The 18,129-nt window shown below is 48.3% G+C and overlaps 1 protein-coding gene across 3 annotated transcripts in view; it reads left to right on the top strand.

The window, feature by feature from the left end:
* The first annotated feature begins 304 nt into the window (after window positions 1-304).
* LOC138809909 (zinc finger protein 777) overlaps window positions 305-18,129 on the top strand; it is a 39,266-nt gene continuing 21,441 nt past the window's right edge. The window contains exons 1-5 of one of the 3 annotated variants that reach the window (XM_069997014.1): window positions 378-434; window positions 2,353-2,448; window positions 4,500-5,357; window positions 7,392-7,518; window positions 11,409-11,522. In XM_069997014.1, the coding sequence (XP_069853115.1) occupies window positions 4,515-5,357; window positions 7,392-7,518; window positions 11,409-11,522 (1,084 nt within the window). In that variant the 5' untranslated portion in view covers window positions 378-434; window positions 2,353-2,448; window positions 4,500-4,514. Of the gene's footprint in view, window positions 435-765; window positions 790-2,352; window positions 2,449-4,499; window positions 5,358-7,391; window positions 7,519-11,408; window positions 11,523-18,129 lie in introns of those variants that run through there. The other 2 variants (XM_069997013.1, XM_069997015.1) reach the window with 2 other exon arrangements.

The following is an 18,129-nucleotide window of genomic DNA, read 5'->3' as shown; positions in this document are numbered from 1 at the left end:
TGGGCCGGGGGCCGCTGCTGAGGGCCGGGGCCCAGCTCGCGGCCGGGGGACGCAGCCCGCCGGGCCGCCCGCTCCGCCGCGCGCCCCGCTCCGACGCCGCCGCCACCGCCGCCGCCCGGACTCGGCGGCCCCGCGCCCGCTCGCCCCGCGCAGGCCGGGGCCCGACGGCCGCGCAGCCCCGGGCGGGGAGGGCAGGGCCGGGCCGCGCCGCCCGCCGAGAGGAGCCAGCGGCGGGGCCTGCGTGGGGCCGCGCGCGGCGAAGGCGGCGGCGGCGGCGGCGGCGACTCGCGGGGCGCCGGGCCGGACAGCGCAGGGCCATGGCCGAAGCGGCCCCCGCGCCGGTGAGGGCGGCCCGCGCGCGCACAGACGCGCGGCCTCGGGGCCCCGGGGACGGCCTGCGTGTCCCCGGCCCGGCGGCCCGGCCTGGGGTCTCGGTAAGGGACGCGGCGCTGCGACGTTGGCGGGGGAGGGGGCGGCCGGAGGGGAGGGCGCGCGCCCCTGGTGGGGGCGGGGGCCGCGGATCGGCCGCCGTCCGTGCGAGGCTGCGCGGCCGCGGGGGCCCGGGACACACGCGGTCCGCGGTGGGGGCGCCGGCGGCGCGCTCGCTCGCTGCGCTGCGGGGCCGGCGCTGCGTCCCGTCGGGGTGGCCGCCGGCGCGTCTTCCGCAGAGCTCGGCCCTGCGGAGCCTCTCGCGGCCCCGGGCGCGGCGCTGACGCGGCTCTCCCATTTCGCAGAGCGGGGATACTGAGGCACGGACACCCGCCGGCGACCTGCCCTGCCTGCCCCAAGGTCACGTAGCGAGTCATCCGCCCCACGGTGCCCGAGGCCCTGGGCGGGCCTGCCTGGCGGGCGGCGGGGCCTGGACGGGGGGACGGGGCGGCCCTGGCGGTGGCCTTTCCCCCGGGCCCCCCTCGGGTGGGTGGCTTGGGCTGGCGCCGCCGCGGCCCCGTCGGGGGAGGAGGGGAGAAGTCAGGCAGCGCCCCGCCGAGCGTTCCCCGGGCCGTGGTGGGGAGCTGGGACCGGGTCTGGGCGGCAGGCCGCCAGCTTCTGTATCTGTAGGGCCAGGAGCCAAACTTGGGGCGTCGGGAGGGATGGTGTGTGGGGAGCGAGCCCCCGAGAGGCCCGGGGCTGACTCCCCCTGGAGCCTTGGAGCGCCCTTGCCCCCACCCCCACCCCCCAAATCTGCTCTTTTGAAGTGCTCTGGCTGTGCTGGTGAGGTTCACTGCCCCGGGAGCCTCAGTTTCCTCTTTCGTTCAGAAAGAGGACGGAAAGCTTTCTGAAAGCCTCCAGTTCTTAAAATAATAGCCATAATAAAGCTCTTGGGAAGTAAAATGAGGATTGTTCCATAGCTATCAATGGAGCCTTTTAATGTGCAGAATTCTGGGTGACCCATCCCCGGGGTTGCAGGAAAATGGTCCCGCTTTGTGAGAAGTCGGATACGCGCGGTTACGCATGTTGTCACGAATAGGACATGAATCTTGGAGACCCGCATCCACTCAGGGTACATGGGGGAGGGAAGGTTCAACCTTAGGAAATGTGGTTCCCAAGAATTCCAGCCCGCCGCCTAGCAGGTTTGAGGTTTACTGGGATTGATGAAATGATAACGGGGGGGGGGGGGAAGAGGGGGGGCGGACCTGCTCTCGTGCCTCTACCTCCCTTTCCAGTCCTCCAAAGCCCTCAATGGAGAGTAACCGTCTAGTAATAGAGAGCAAAGACATAGTACTTTCCTTTGGACTGAAGCTGTCTTGCCTGCTGGATTTATTTATCGCACTGGAGCCTTCTCCATTGTTTCAGTTAAACCCCAGTATTACTCTGGGAGGCTAATGCGGCCTTCAGGGATTTTTTTTTTTTTTTTTTCCTTTCCTCACTAGTTGTAGGCAGAAATCCTAATCCCTCTCGTTATGCCGCTTCCTCCACCTAAGGGCACTGTCTACTCCTACCTTCAGTGGGAGCAGTGAAAGTGGAAAGAGAGCTGTTGTTGAGCCTTCGGGTTCAAGAGGCCTTTGAAGCCCTTCATTGTTTGTAGAATTTAGCATATATGCCTTTAAGGGATTTTCTTGTTGTATGTGTTAGTATCCTGGTCCTTGTGCTTTTAACTCAGGGCCTGAGCTCTATCCCTGAACTTTTTTGCTCAAGGCTAGGGCTCTACCACTTGATCCAGAGCTCCATTTCCAGTTTTTGTGCTGGTTAATTGGAAATAAGAGTCACAGACTTGTTTGGCCCAGGCTAGCTTTGAACAGCAGATCTCAGCCTCAGGTCTCAGGTCTCAGATCTCAGCCCCCAAAGTAGGTAGGATTATAGGTGTGAGACACTGCTTTATTTATTTATTTTTTTTGGCTTTTGTTTTTACAGAATTGCCCAGAATGCTTTTCCAAGAGGTCCAATGCTAACGGGTGTAGAAGCAGGGCCTTTCCAACATCTTGACCACCCAGAGGAAACCTCCCACGGGTCTGTTTAACTTTCAAACCTCTAATTCTGAGCACAGACCTACTAGCTGCCTCTCTGGACAGTTAAAAACAGAGGCAACATATAGGTTCTAGAACCAGACCAGGCCGCTGTGTGACCTAACATACGTTATCTAGCCTTTCCTGTTCTCAGTGACTTCATGAGCTAGCTATAGGTTGCAATTCTAGTAGTACCTATTTCATAGGGTTTAAATGAGATAATTTTAAGTGCTATCATTTTAAATTATGTTCATGGCACATAATAAGTCCTGAATAATTGTTAACAATTCCTGAGTAATTAGCTCTCGTATCATGGAGCTATTAGGTCATACTTTTTCAGAGTTCTTTGGCTAAACAAGGTCTTGAATCTTCACCCTTGAATTACAAGTATGATGCTGTCAGATAAGCCACTTATACATGAATAAATGAGCAAATGAAAGAAACATAGAGGATATGGAGTGGATTTAGATATGTCTTTGGTAGGTGACTAAAGGAACTTTAGTACCTAACTCAGTTTTTGTTTGTAACTCGCCAATTCAGTGTGGAGTCATTCCTCAGATTCACTGTGCGCATATTATATGGTAGATTGGACATTAGGGATATGCTTTCAAGTGAAGGCCATGGACGTTTTCATTATTTTAAAGATCACTGGGATACCAAGCAGAGTAAAGCAGATTCATTGAGGGAAGAATGTGAAGAGAGGGACAGAGGTTGTGGTAGGTGAATTCCTTTCAGTTCTGATAAAGATATTAATTGGCTGGCTGGAATCAGACAACTGGTCACTCACAGAAGGTGCTGCTTCATCTTCCTGATATTTCCTGAGTTTTCTCCATTTGGATGTGGCAGAGTGAGGAAATAGAGAGTAAGGAGTCCCTAAAGAAAACTTTTTTTTTTTTGGTCGGTCATGGGGCTTGAACTCAGGGCCTGAGATCTGTCCCTGAGCTCTTTCATTCAAGGCTAGTGCTCTACTACTTTGAGCCACAGCTCTACTTTTAGTTTTCTGGTGGTTAACTGGAGATAAGAGTCTCATGGACTCTCCTGCTCAGGTTAGCTTCAAACTGCAATTCTCACATCTCAGCCTCCTGAGTAGGTAGGGTTATAGGCGTGAGTCACCATCATCTGGCTAAGAAAGTATCTTTATTCTGATCTTTATTCTGGCTCTTGTCTCTACCACTTCTTGGCCCAGGTCTCCAAACTGGATGGCTTTTGTGCTGCTTCCCATCCTTCTAGGCTTTGCTTCTTCCTCATTCCCCACATCAGGAAGCACAGGGAGAAAACCGACGAGGCAGAGTACCCCCATCACAGTGAACCATCTGCTCTGAAGCCGAGGCTCCTATTGAAGGCTGAAACCGCCTGCTTCACTGTCTCTATTATCTGTCTTTACTTGAGCTGAAGCCCACATGCCCAGAACCCTCTACAGGTGTTTATGGATGAGGACCCTCAAAACAAAGTCAGTCAGGCCAGGTCAACACTGTCAGCCATAGTGTCAAGGTAGCTGACAGCCAAGTGATCAAATCCACATCCAGTGCCCTTCCCCAACCACCACTCATAAGATGATAGCTGTGACAAACAGGATGGCATACGGAAAATAGAAGGTGGCGTTGCTATGTTTTCATTTGTTCATAATAATGATCGTCTGAATCAGTGCTGTGCTCTTAGGAAGAGATTCATGTTCATGTATCCTATCTTATTGCTGTAAAAACTGGAGGGTTTTTTTGTTTTTGTTTTTGTCCTTGTTGGTCGTGGGGCTTGAACTCAGCCTGGGCACTGTCCCTCAGCTCTTGAACTCAAGGCTAGCACTTCTACCATTTGAGCCACAGCACCACTTCTGGTTTTCTGGTGGTTAATTGGAGATAAGAGTCTCACGGACTTTCCTGCCCAGACCGGCTTTGAACTGCAGTCCTCAGATCTCAGCCTCCTGAGTAGCTAGGATTAGAAGTGTGAGCCACTGGCGCTGGAGAAGTTTTTAACATGAGTGCTTACTATTGGGATTTATTCGCCAGCTGGAGCCCGTGACCCTCAATCCTGTCTTTTCCTGTCTTTCTTTGAACACAGGTCCAGCAACTGGACATGGAGGACCAGCGCTCATCACCTCTGTCATTCTCCACGGTTCCACAAGAAGCAGCCCTGTGTCAGGCCTCTGCTGGACTTCCCCGTGAAACTCTGTTCCCATCCCGAATTCTTCCCCCTAAAGAAATTCCTTCTTTGGCTCCCACAGCACCCCGGAAAGGCTCCCTGCTCCAGACTTCCAGTGCTCCCAAACAAGAGACTTCTGGCCAGATCCCGCATACCCTCCAGAAGGGACCTTCACTCCTGTATCCTGCCGCCTCTGAGCAAGACACGCGCCACCAGGGTCCCCTGGCTTCCCAGGAAGACACCCAGTATCTTCCCTCAGTGGCTGAACAGGAACTCCCCCTTCTGACTCACTCCACCCACCATCAGGAAGCCCTGCTTCACTCCCCTGAAGTTCCTGAGAAAGACCCCCTGACACTTTCCCCCACAGCTCCTGAGGCCGACATGGACCCACTACTCCAAAGCCCCGTCTCCCAAAAGGACACTCCCTTCCAGTCCTCTCCTGCAGCCCAAAAAGAACAGCCACTGCCCACGGCAGAGATCACTCGCTTGGCTGTGTGGGCTGCTGTCCAAGCAGTGGAAAGGAAACTGGAGGCCCAGGCCATGAGGCTACTGACCCTGGAAGGCAGGACAGGGACAAATGAAAAAAAGATAGCTGACTGCGAGAAGACCGCCGTGGAGTTTGCAAACCATCTGGAGAGCAAGTGGGTCGTGCTGGGGACCCTGCTGCAGGAGTACGGGCTGCTGCAGCGGCGCCTGGAGAACATGGAGAACCTGCTGAAAAACCGAAATTTCTGGATTCTACGTCTGCCCCCTGGCAGCAATGGAGAAGTCCCCAAGGTACACTTATCCCAGCTAGGGCCCCCTTCCCCCCGCCCCACCAAGGAAATCAGAACATGGTTTAGGAATTGAACTAAATTGGAAGAGAGGGAAAGTGATGGTTCAGAAAGAGAAAAATGTCAGGATCCCTGGCCGCCATCATTGTTTCACCAACCACAGGCTAGACCCAAAGCAAATTGTTTCTCCTGTTGATAAAAGCACAGGCTGGTACAGAAATGGCCCAGGGATCAGGCTGTCCACGTTAGAAGAAGGGTCAGTACACAGGTTCACTGTGTCTGAGGATGGAGGCCAGCGAAGGCCAGCCAGAGCACTGTGCAGAGCCTTTACGGTCAGCCCCCATATCCTCAGGGCCTGCATCCTTGATTCTAGCAGCTGTGAATCAAGAATATTTGAGAAAAGGAAATTGCATCTGCACTAAACATGTACAGACTTTTTTCTTGTCATTATTCTCTAAACCATACAGTGTAGCAACTACTTATATTTCATTTGCATTGAGTTCGATATAAGTCATCTAGAGATGATTTAAAGTGTTCTGGGAGCGTGTGCAGACATTCTTAAGAGGTGTCCTTAAAAACCCAGGCACTCAGGGGTCACGCCTATAAATCGTAGCTACTTAGGAGGCTGAGATCTGAGAATCAGCATTCAGATATGTCTATGTCCTGGACAAAAAAGTCTACGGGACTCTTACTCCAGTTAACCAGCAAAGGTGGAAGTGGAAGTGTGGCTCAAGTGGTAGAGCATCATCTTGAGTAAAAGAGCCAAGTGAGAATGCTGTTTTTTTTTTAATTTTTTATTGTAAAGATACTATACAGGGCTGGGAAGGTGGCTCAGTGGTAGAGTGCTTGCCTTGCATGCATGAGGCCCTGGGTTCAATTCCTCAGCACCACATATGCAGAAAAAGCCGCAAGTGGCGCTGTTGCTCAAGTGGTAGAGCGCTAGCCTTGAGCTGGAGAGCTGAGAGACAGCACCCAGGCCAGAGTTCAGGCCCCACAACCGGCAAAAAAAAAAAAAAAAAAGATACTATACAGAGGGTTACAGTTACATGAGTAAGGTAATGAGTACACTTCCTATTGAGCATTGTTACCCCCTCCATTGTTTTCCCCCTAAGCACTGTCCCTAAGCTTTTCAGCTTGCTCTATCCCTTCCCTGCCTACTTTCCCCAAGGTTCTTTTTTAATTGTGATTAAGTGATTACATAATTTCCCAAATTTCACAGTATTGTGGAATAATGATGCTCATTTAAAGTCACAAGTTCATTCTAACTTTCCTGGAGCAAATTGTCTATCACGGTCTATAACATATAACGGTGTACACATATACACCATACTTGTGATCAGCAGCATGGGGATATTTAGTAGTGGTTCGACCACATGAGTGGAAGTTCTTTGTTTCTTAAGTCCTGTTAATTTTGGATTTAACATCCACTTATCAGGGAGACCATGTACCGTTTGTCTCTTGCTCTTGGCTTACCTTGAGAGTGCCGAGTTTTAATTCTCAATACTATCACATACACACAAAAAGCTAGACAGCAGTTCTTAATCTTATTTTCCAGAAGATTCTGAAGGAGTGTGTGTAGACCAGTTTTCTTCCTATTCCTCTCCACTGCTGCCCTATTTCACAGCCTAACACTAGGGAGTAAAGGGACCGTCTCCTGGGCTAGCACTTCGTGAACATTATTATTGTACATGAAGCCCTTGGGGACCTCACTGGGCAGGCTGAGTTGTAGGTCCAGAGCAGGGCCTGAAAGTCTGCATTGCCAGCAAGTTCCTGATGTTGGTGTTGCTGCTGATCCACAGATCATGATTTAGTGCAGCAAGGCTTGTCCTGTGAATGCAGAGGGACTGGGCAAGATGAGTTTCCTATTGTAGCCAGGATAGTGGCCTGATTTCTAGAAGGATCCTGGTGAAGCCATCTCCAGTCCTGAGGAAGAGGTGTTAGGCCAGAGCTGGGGTGTCAAATCCCACAAGTCTTGGGACTTGACAGCCTGTGACCGCCATCCTGTTGATCCAAGTTGATTTCTTTTGTGTGCTTTCAGGTCCCGGTCACGTTTGATGACGTCGCCGTCCATTTCTCTGAGCAGGAATGGGGAAACCTGTCTGAGTGGCAGAAGGAGCTCTACAAGAACGTGATGCGGGGCAACTATGAGTCTCTGGTTTCCATGGGTAAGGAGGAGTGCTGCCTGACACTGGAAAGAAGCCACTCATACATCAGACAGTTAGGGAAGCTGAACCCCAGGAGGGCCAACAGAGGAAGACAAAACAGTTTGGGACCAAAGTTTCCAGTCAGATTGCAGCTCTGGAATTGTAGAGAGAGCACACAAATGAAAACAAATGCTTTGGTTTACCCATTTACATCATTAAGGGACAGGTCAGAGCACCTTGTATGCACATTTACATCATTAAGGGACAGGTCAGAGCACCTTGTATGCACAGACCTGGCTCTATGGAGAAGCCCCTGGAGCAGTGGAGAACATAGACCTTGTCATCAGAGAACTGTCATCACCACAGTATTTTACTCATGGACCCCTTTTTAAAAAATGCATTTGTTGTGGTTCAAGTGGTAGAGTGCTAGGCTTGAGCTGAAGAGCTGAGGGATAGCACCCAGGCCCAGAGTTCAGGCCCCACGACCGGATCTAAAAAAAAAAAATGTTCGGGGCTGGGAAGGTGGCTCAGTGGTAGAGCGCTTGCCTTGCATTCATCAGGTCCTGGATTGGATTCCTCAGCACCACATATGCAGAAAAAGTCGGAAGTGGCGCTGTGGCTCAAGTGGTAGAGCGCTAGCCTTGAGCTGAAGAGCTGAGGCACAGCGCCCAGGCCCAGAGGTCAGGCCCCACAACCAACCAACCAAAAAAAAAAAAAAAAAACATTTGTTCAGCCAGTTATTATTTAAGAAGGAAAGAGAATGGAAGGGAACAGATATAGCAAGTGTTCATGGTGTATAAGGTGTTTTCTAAGACTCTGACCAGTCAGTTCTCACAGCTCTGCTGTGAAGGACCCTGGTGACTAAATACTGTCATTTATCAAACCTTACATTTCACAAGTCACTGTGCAAATGAAGAAGCTGTGATCAGAGCCTATGAAGGCTTACCCTAGATCTTAGCATACAGGTCTGTCCTACCCCAAAGCCTGAAGATTCTTGTGGTTTTCATTGAGAATATTTAGGGACAAGACTCTGGAAAATGCACTTCTCTATGTATCCTTTTCTCTCATACAGAGAACTCTTTTACCTTTTTTTTTTTTTTTGGTCCGTTGTGGGGCTTGAACTCTGGGCCTAAGCACTGTCCCTAAGCTTTTCAGCTTGCTCTATCACTTGAGCCACAACACCACTTCTGGTTTTCTGAGCGGTTTATTGGAGATAAGAGTCTCATGGACTTTCCTGCCTGGGCTGGCTTTGAACCGTGATCCTCAGATCTCAGCCTCCTGAGTAGCTAGGATTATAGGATTATAGGCTTGAGCCACCAGCCCCCAGCTCTTTTACCATCTATACACATAATAATTAGCATATATTAGTTATACAAGAGAAGTTTCATTGTGACATTTCCACACATGTATAACAATGTATCCTGCTCAGCCTCAGTTTGTTTAAACCTTAAATAAACATGGGTAGAAATTTGGGTTCTCCTTAGAATTGCTAATTTATTTGCACATATCTTTCAATAAGATAACTTTATTTCTTTTTTAAATACATGAATAATTGTGAAAATTCAGCAGTTTAGACTCCCACCCTCCCACTCATGAGAGAATACCACCATGAACCTTTTGGGTGCACTCTGGGAGTAGGGAAGGTTAATACCACCCACTTAATCCACCTAATGGCAGGCTGCGGACAGCCTGGCCCGTCACATTTGGCCTCCTTAGACTGTAGTATTTGACTCTTCACCTTGCTGCTGTTGGTAAACAATAGTTGATTCTAGTTTTCTCACTGTTGCAAAGTGTTGTGATAATCAGTCCTTGTGTATTTGTGCTATTACTTGAGAGATTTGGAAAAGGAGCTTATGTAGTAAGACTGCACATTTGTAATGTTTTTGTGTGTGTCTCAGTCTTGGTGCTTGAACTCAGAGCTAGGCTCTGTCCCTGAGCTTATTTGTTCGAGGCTACTACTCTACCATTTGAGCTATAGCTCCACTTCTGGCTTTTTAGTGGCTAATTGGAGATGAGTGTCTCAGGAGCTTTCCTACCTGGCCTGGCTTTGAACCGTGATCCTCAAGTCGCAGCCTCCTGAGTAGCTAGGATTATAGGTGTGAGCCACTCTCAGCTCACATTGCCAATGTTAAGGCTATTGCCAAGGGACCCTTAGAAGGCTGAGCCATTTTATATTTATCTGTGCAGTGGCCTATGAAAATGCCATCTCTCCATACCTGACTATCTGGTGTTTTTCTGTTTTAAATATAAACATACATATTTTTTGTCTGTCGTGGGCCTTAAACTCAGGGCCTGTGTGCTATTCCTGAGCTTTTTTGCTCAAGGCTAGTACTCTACCACTTTGAGCCATAGAGCCACTTCCAGTTTTTCTGGTGGTTAACTGAAGATAAGAGTATGGCTTTGAACTGCTATCCTCAGATCTCAGCCTCCTGAGTCGCTAGGCTATAGGCGTAAGCCACCAATGCCCAGCTGCTTTTCTTTTCCATAGATGAAGAGCGATAGATTAGCTGGGTACTTGTGTAAAACTAGCTACTTAGGCTGAGATTTGAGGATTGCATTTTGAAGCCAGCCTGAGCAGTAAAGTCTGTGCGACTTATTTCCAGAAAACCGGAAGTGGTGCTGTGGCTTAAGTGGTAGAATGTGAGCCTTGTGCAAAAAAAAAAAACAAACGCTAAGACACAGCACCCAGGCCCTGAGTTTAAGCCATAGTACCAGTCACACACACATGCACACGACACGCACACGCACACACAATGCATCAGTAGGACAATAAGTATTTCTTTGATGCTTAGTGAACTTATACTTTTTTGTATATATTCGTTGGCCATTTGTATTTCTTCTATGGGTTATCCATATCTTTGCTTTTTAATTATTAGTAAATATAGATTATTACTGAATATTAACAAATATTAATGAATATTAGTAATTTACATATGATAAATATGGCTACATGTTAACATTTTGTTAAGTTTCTTTACTTTTTAGCTTTATTCCCAAAGAAATTTAAATTTGTTGGGAGTCTTGGGGGATTGAACTCAGCAGAACCTCACGCATGCTGAGCCACATGCTGAGCCACAGACCTTCACCCCCAACCCTGTTGACTTTTTTTTGTGTTTGTGTGTCAGTCATAGGGCTTGAACTCTGGGCGTAATCACTGTCCCTCAGCTCTTGAGCTCAAGGCTAGCACTCTACCACTTGAGCCACAGCACTACTTCTGGTTTTCTGGTGATTTATTGGAGATAAGTTTCACAGTCTTGCCTGCCCAAGCTGGCTCTGAACCAGGATCCTCAGATCTCAGCCTCCTGAGTAGCTAGGATTGCAGGTGTGATCCATGGGTGCCCAGCAGAATTTTTTTTTTTTTTTCCAGTCGTGGGGCTTGAACTCTGGGCCCTGGGTGTTGTCCTTCAGCTCTTCAGCTCAAGGCCAGCTCTCTACCATTAAGCCACAGTGCCACCTCTGGTTTTCTGATGGTTTACTGGAGATAAGAGTCTCATGGACTTTTCTGCCCAGGTTGGCTTTGAACCGTGATCCTCAGATCTCAGCGTCCTGAGTAGCTAGGATTACAGGCATGAGCCACCGACACCTAGCCCCACTTTTTTTTTTTTAATGTAAGGAAATCTATCAGTATTTTGTTTTGTGAATTTGAGGTTTTATCAGAACTAATTCTTTATAAAATTCTGTATCTTGTGTGCCTTTGAGATAAAAGCTCTAGGCCAGCATCGGCACTCGTGAGTAGTGCCCACCCACACTCAGTGGACACTAAGGAAGGAGTCTGGCTGGCTACTTGGCCTTTTATATCTCAACATTGGCAATTGCCACCCAGCAGGGCGGCCAATGCTGGTCACAGATGGTGCTTACCAACAATAGAAGCACCTCATTTTAATAGTATGTTTTTTCCTTCCTTTCCCCAGACTATGCAATTTCCAAACCAGACCTCATGTCACAGATGGAGCGCGGGGAGAGGCCAACCATGCAGGAGCAGGAGGACTCTGAGGAGGGCGAGACGCCCACAGACCCCAGTGCTGGTGAGTAGTGAATGGGTAGCCTAGCGCTCTTCAGCCTGGACCCCTCAGTTCTCAGGAGACCCAGCACGGGGATCACAGTCCAGGGTAGACCTGAAGGGGACTGGGAGCAGGCTGTGCAAGAAGGAGGCCTGCAGGTGCAGGGACCTGTTAGATCCCCCATGGTCCACCCCAGCTGCCAGCGGCTGGCCACCAGTGCCATAGGTTGTTGGTAAATAGAAATGCTATAAGGTTCATTGTTTCAGGGATTTTTTTTTTTTACATGATACAGTGTTACCTCACTCCTTGTAGGAAGTAAATACAAAGAAAGTATTCATGGGTTAGAGTACTAGTGCTCAGACCCCCTAGAGCTTCCCAGAGAAAGGCCAGGCCCTGACTCCTAGACTGTGAGTAGAAGGATAAGGGACTGGAGACATCCTACCTTATAGCCCTCCAGCAGGACAGTGTCTGGACAAAGCAGTCAGACAGGACCAACAGACCAACCGTGTGTCTCAGGTAAACTGTGGTGTCAGGCTGCCTGTGTTTTCTAATTCCTAGCACGGTTGGTCTTTTTAGAATTTCAGTTTCAAAACAGTCTCAGATTGGGCTGGGAAGGTGGCTCAGTGGTAGAGTGCTTACCTCTCATGCATGAGCGCCTGGGTTCCATTCCTCAGCACCACATACACAGAAAAAGCGGGAAGTGGCGCTGTGGCTCAAGTAGTAGAGCACTAGCCTTGAGCTGAAGAGCTGAGGGACAGCGCCCAGGTCCAGAGTTCAAGCCCCATGGCCTACAAAAAAAAAAAAAACAGCCTCAGAATAATACAAAGATCTGATACTAGGCCTGACATAGGGATTGGCATGTCTTACCCAGGCCCTGAATTCAAGCCCCACAACTGTTTAAAAAATAGATATAGACGTAGATATATAGATATAGATAGATAGGTAGGTAGGTAGATAGATAGATAGATAGATAGATAGATAGATAGTTGTGTAACCTGAACTCTGGGCCTGGGTATTGGCCTTTAGCTCAAGGTTAGTGCTCTACTACTTGAGCCACAGCGCCACTTCCCGCTTTTTCTGTTTATGTGGTGCTGAGGAATCGAACCCAGGGTCTCATGCATGTGAGGCAAGCACTCTACCACTGAGCCACCTTCCCACCCCCATAGTAAAAATATTTTTAAAAATTAAACAAAACAAAAGGAAAGACAGATTGAGACAAGTGAGGATCTGGGAGAGGTGATTTGTGGTCAAAATCATGAAACATAGCTGATGCTCAGCTGATTTTGAGGTGCAGGTGCTACTCGGGTATCTTTTTCTTAGAAGGGTGGAATGGGGAGCATTGATTCCCCCCACCCTTATCTTCTTAGTTTTCTCATCTTTATCACAGATGGGCCCTCCAGAGAATAGACCCAACAAATGACTCCAGACCACTATACTGTGGGCATATCCATGACCTGAGTTTCTTCTGGAAGGTGTATTCCTTACTGGCTGACCTGTGCCACTTGGTTCACTGGCTGTCTCCAGCCCCTTGGAGCCTACATTGACCCAGAGGGCAGGGCATGGCACCACTGCTCCAGAGTGGTTTTATACATGCTGTGTTCACGGGCTAAAGCCTGCAAGCATCATCAGTCCTCTCCCCATCTATGCGTCTGCTCCTTAGCAGGGTGGAGCAAAGCCAACCCTGGGCTAGTCCCAAGGTGTGATGCCAAGGGGGGCCGTCCCAAAAATTGAAAATGTTCAGAATTCAACATATAGCAAAATGATAATTTTATGAACTGGCAAAGTAAATACATGCAGTAAACTCACATTGAATGGCTTAGATTCCTAAGAGCAAAGAGATCCAAAGAGGATTCAGATAGTAGTGCTGCTTTCAAATACTCACAATAGGGGCTACAGCTCTTGGCCAGGGCAGTGGTCAGAGAGGCCCAGGAAGGTGGACCACACATGCCCCAACAAATTAGCAACCCCATGTTGCCACCCAAGTGGCATACCTTTTTTTTTTTTTTCCTATTGCCAGTCCAAGTGCTTGAACTCAGGGTCTAGGTTTTGTTCCCAATCTTTTTTTTTTTTTTTGCCAGTCGTGGGACCTGAACTCTGGGACTAGGCGCTGTCCTCAGCTCTTCAGCTCAAGGCTAGCGCTCTATTATTTGAGCCACAGCACCACTTCTGGCATTTTCTGCTTATGTGGTGCTGAGGAATTGAACCCAGGGCCTTATACATGAAAGGCAAGTACTCTACTACTGAGCCACCTTCCCAGGCCTGTCCCCAACCTTTTGTGCTCAAAGCTAGCACTCTACCATTTGAACTACTGTGCCACTTCTGGCTATTTTAGTGGTTAATTGGAGATGAGTCTCATGGACTTTTCTGCCTGGGATGACTTAGAACCGCAATCCTCAGATCTCAATCTCTTGAGTAGCTAGGATTCCAGGTGTGAGCCACTAGCACCCGGCCCCATTTCAGTCTTTTTAGAAAGCAATATGATGATTTCTATCTGTAACATATGACTTAAATATTTTAAACACACATTTGACCTAATAACATCCTTTCACAGCCCCTAGCGTGTGGGAAAATAATCCAAAATATGGCCTGAGCTAGCATATTTATGGAGGATTTTAATACTATAGCTCCACTTGTATTTTTGTCAGGATGTAGAGGTCCTGGCCCTTAGATTTACACTTTCATAGAGACCAACCAAACCCTTACTGTGTAGAATCACAGTCATGCCTTAGAACAGAGCAGTGATGAGGAGCATTCAGGCTGCAGTATGGAAAACCCTGCTAGGCTGGGGGCCAGAAAAGGCTCCTCTGAGGGGTGGAAGGTTCACTGGAAACCTGAATAATAGGTAGAAGACCTTGGCAAGACCCAGGTGACCAGTGGCTGAGTTAGATACATTTTAGCATGCAACCACGACTTAGAGACTCATAGATGTGAACCAAGTGGGGAAAGAGGTGGTGAGGTGACTCCAGCCTCTGTGGGATGAGGACATGAGGCTTAGATTTGGTAAAGCAATCAGAATTTGATTTTGAACACTGTGCTTTGAGGTTCCAGCAAGACACCGAGAAGAGTTGAGGAAGCAGCTGAGTACAGGCTGCAGCTGCGTTCCAAGTTTGAGCAAGAAGCACTTGGCTTTGGTGTATGTGGACATCTGCGCAGTGGTGAGGTACACAGGCTTAACTTGGTCTATAGAGGAAGAAGAAACAAGAACAGGAGCCCCCACTGCAGAGCTCTGTCTCTTAGGGCAGATTTGGGATCTGTAATATATTGGTCAGGAAGGAGCCCCAGTGTTCTCCCCCTTCCCTTTTTCCTCTCTTTTGTTCCTTGTAAATAACTGAATATGTCCATTTATGTGTACAGTGCATCTCGATCAGGTCACCCCTTCCATCGGTCTCCCCCACCCCCCACCTATCTTGTCCCCATCCAGCTCCTCAAGTTTCATGATTCCGAGTATGAATTTTTTTTTTAATTGTATTTTATTTTATTTGAGAACATACTGTACAGGGGGGCTACAATTACATGGGCAGGATAATGCATACATTTCTTACCAAGCATTGCAGCCCCGAGTATGAATTTTGAATATCATGAGTATTTGCACACCATTTTTTAAAAATGTTTCACAAGCTGGGGGTTAGTGGTTCATGCCTATAATCCTAACTGCTCATGAGGCTGAGATCTGAGTTCAGAGCCAGCCCTGGCAGGAGAATCTGAGATTCTTTTTTTTTTTTTTTTTTTTGTCAGTCGTGGGGCTTGAACTCTGGGCCTGAGTGCTGTCCCTCAGCTCTTCAGCTCAAGGTGAGTGCTCTACCACTTGAGCCACAGCGCCATTTCCGGTTTTCTGGTGGTTTATTGGAGATAGGAGTCTCACAGTCTTTCCTGCCCGGGATGGCTTTGAACCACGATCCTCAGATCTCAGCATCCTGAGTAGCTAGGATTACAGGTGTGAGCCACTAGCGCCCAGCTTCTGTGAGATTCTTATCTCCAGTTAACTACCAAAAAAGCCAGAAGTGGAGCTGTGGCTAAGTGGTAGAATGCTAGCCTTGAGCACAAAAGCTTAGGAATAAGAGCCCAGGCCCTGAGTTCAAACGCCAGGACCAGCACACAGAATAGTTTCCAGAAAGCCAGGTACTGGTGGCTCATACCTGTAATCCTAGCTACTTAGGAGTCTGAGATCTGAGAGTCGTGGTTCAAAGCCAGCCCGGGCAGGAAAGTCCCTGAGACTCTTATCCAATTAACCACCAGAAAACTGGAAATGGCACTATGGCTCAAGTGGTAGAGTGCTAGCCTTTAGCTAAAGAGCTCAGGGACAGCATCCAGGCCCAAAGTTCAAGCCCCACGACCCGCCCAAAAAAAAAAAAGGATAGGATTGAAAACCACTAGGGCAGGATTTTGAAAAAATAGAAGGGTTGGGAAGGTGGCTTAGTGGTAGGGTGCTTGCCTAGCATGCATGAAGCCATGGGTGGAAGTCGTGCTGTGGCTCAAGTGGTAGAGTGCTAGCCTTGAGCAAAAGAAGCTCAGGGTTCAGAGCCCAGACCCTGAATTCAAGCCCCAGGACTGCCCCCCCCCAAAAAAAAATCAGAAAAGCAAACTGAGCTAGGGTGTGGCTCAAGTGGGAGAACAGGAAGCAACATCTCTGAGTTCAAACTCCAGTGCTGAATTCTGTTTAAAATGTGGGTAGGGATGATTTAGTTGGAAGGGGAGGTTAATGAAATAGTAGTGAGAAGTATAAATATAATATGAAGTTAGTGATGTAAGCAATATAGACAAAAATGGAAGCATACTAAAATATTTCTCTGATTAGTAAAATTTTCTGATGAGAGCAGATTTTCTTATTCCATTTAAGTATTTTTTCAAGAACAATACATGCCTGAGCACTGGTGGCTCATGCTTGTAATCCTAACTACTCAGGAGACTGAGATCTAAGGATCTTGGTTCAAAGCTAGCCCCTGCCATTACCTCTACTTAACCTCAGAAAAGCTGGAAATGGAGCAGTAATTCAAGTGGTAGAATGCTAGCCTTGAGCACAAAAGCTTAGGTACAGTATCCAGGCCCAGGCCCTGAGTCCAAGCCCTAGTACTGGCACGGGGGCGGGGGGGGGGGGGCGGGAAGCATGTTAAAAGATTGAGGTTGAATGTATTGACTTCCTCCCCTTCCAAAGTCCCAAACTGAGAGTAAAGGGACTCTTAAAAGATGAGAGATGAGGAGACAACAGCAACAAAGTTTTTTGGAAGTCTAAAAGCAGGTGGCTAGCTGAGTGATTACTGATTTAGAAAGCACAGTCTAAGGTTGGTGCTAGGGCAAGTTAAGAAGAAACACAGTGTGCACCCCACCACACAGCACCCTCCCCCAGACTCTCTGGAAATGAGGGTGAAGGTGAGGCTGAAATCAGAGATTGGTCAAGCCTCTTTTAAGTGACAATCTGCAGTGTGCTGGTGGCTCTGCCTATAATCTAGTTACTCAGGAGGGAGTTCTGAAGGATGGTTCAAAGTCAGCCTAGGCAGTCCAGAAGACTCCATTTCCAGAACAACCTTCAAAGAGGCAGACTGAGGTAGGCAGACTTGGTGGCTTGTCAGCTTACCAAGCAAGCTAAGTGATTGTGAGGTCCTGAGTTCAAATTCTGGTACCAGCACAGAGAGAGGGAGAGGGAGAGGGAGGAGAGGGAAAGGGAGAAGAAATAGGGAAGGAAAAGAGGAAAGAAGGAAAGAAGGAAGGAAGGAAGGAAGGGAGGAAGGAAGGGAGGGAGGGAGGGAGGGAGGGAGGGAAGAAAATGAAATAGCCTCCTACTCTATCCTTCCATCTGGCATCTGCCTCTCCCCAGTCCTGGCAGATAACTAAAGCTTATTATTATTATTATTATTATTATTATATTATTTTTTGGTAATTCATGGGGCTTGAACTCTGGGTCTGGGCGCTGTCCCTGAGCTTTTCAGCTAAGGCTAGTGCTCTACCACTTCAGCCACAGTGCCACTTCCGGTTTTCTGGTGGTTCATTGGAGATAAGAGTCTCAGGACTTTCCTGCTTGGGCTGACTTTGAACCTCGATCCTCAGAGCTCAGCCTCCTGAGTAGGTAGGATTATAGGTGTGAGCCACTGGTGCCCAGTAAACTTACTCTTGTAGAAGGTGAGAAAGAGGATCTCTGGATGGGGCATGAGTTTAGATGTGCAACGTTCCCACCTGCTTCTCTGATCTGCCTGCTCAAATGATGCTGGTATCCAGAGTAAAACCGTTGGGGCAAATATTAGAATAGTTTGTTTTTTCCCAGTCCAAGAAGTTTCCATTAAAAATAAACATCCTAGACAAAACATCCTACACAGAGATCTGAGTGGCAAGTGCCACCTACATTTGCATGTACTTCAACTCCTGAGTGTCCACTTTTCATTCTAATAGATGACCAGGGATCCCCAAGATATATGGGGAAGGCCCACAGAGAGGCAGTTAAATAGAGAAACAGATAAAAACCAGTAAGGAAGAAAAACAACATGTTTAGAGGAACAGAGACCATGTGGAAAGGAGAAAAATATATGTATACTTATACATAAATCCTTAGATAAATTAATCCATTTGTGACACAAAATTATAGTGCTTATTTGTGTCAGTCTTGGGGCTTGAACTCAGGGTCTGGGAGCTGTCCCTAACC

This window comes from Dipodomys merriami, unplaced genomic scaffold, assembly GCF_024711535.1.
Source record: "Dipodomys merriami isolate MVZ:Mamm:240054 unplaced genomic scaffold, mDipMer1.0.p SCAF_5, whole genome shotgun sequence".
NCBI lineage: Eukaryota > Metazoa > Chordata > Mammalia > Rodentia > Heteromyidae > Dipodomys > Dipodomys merriami.
The sequence above is the reverse complement of the archived record's forward strand: the minus strand, read 5'-3'. Positions and strand labels throughout refer to the sequence as shown.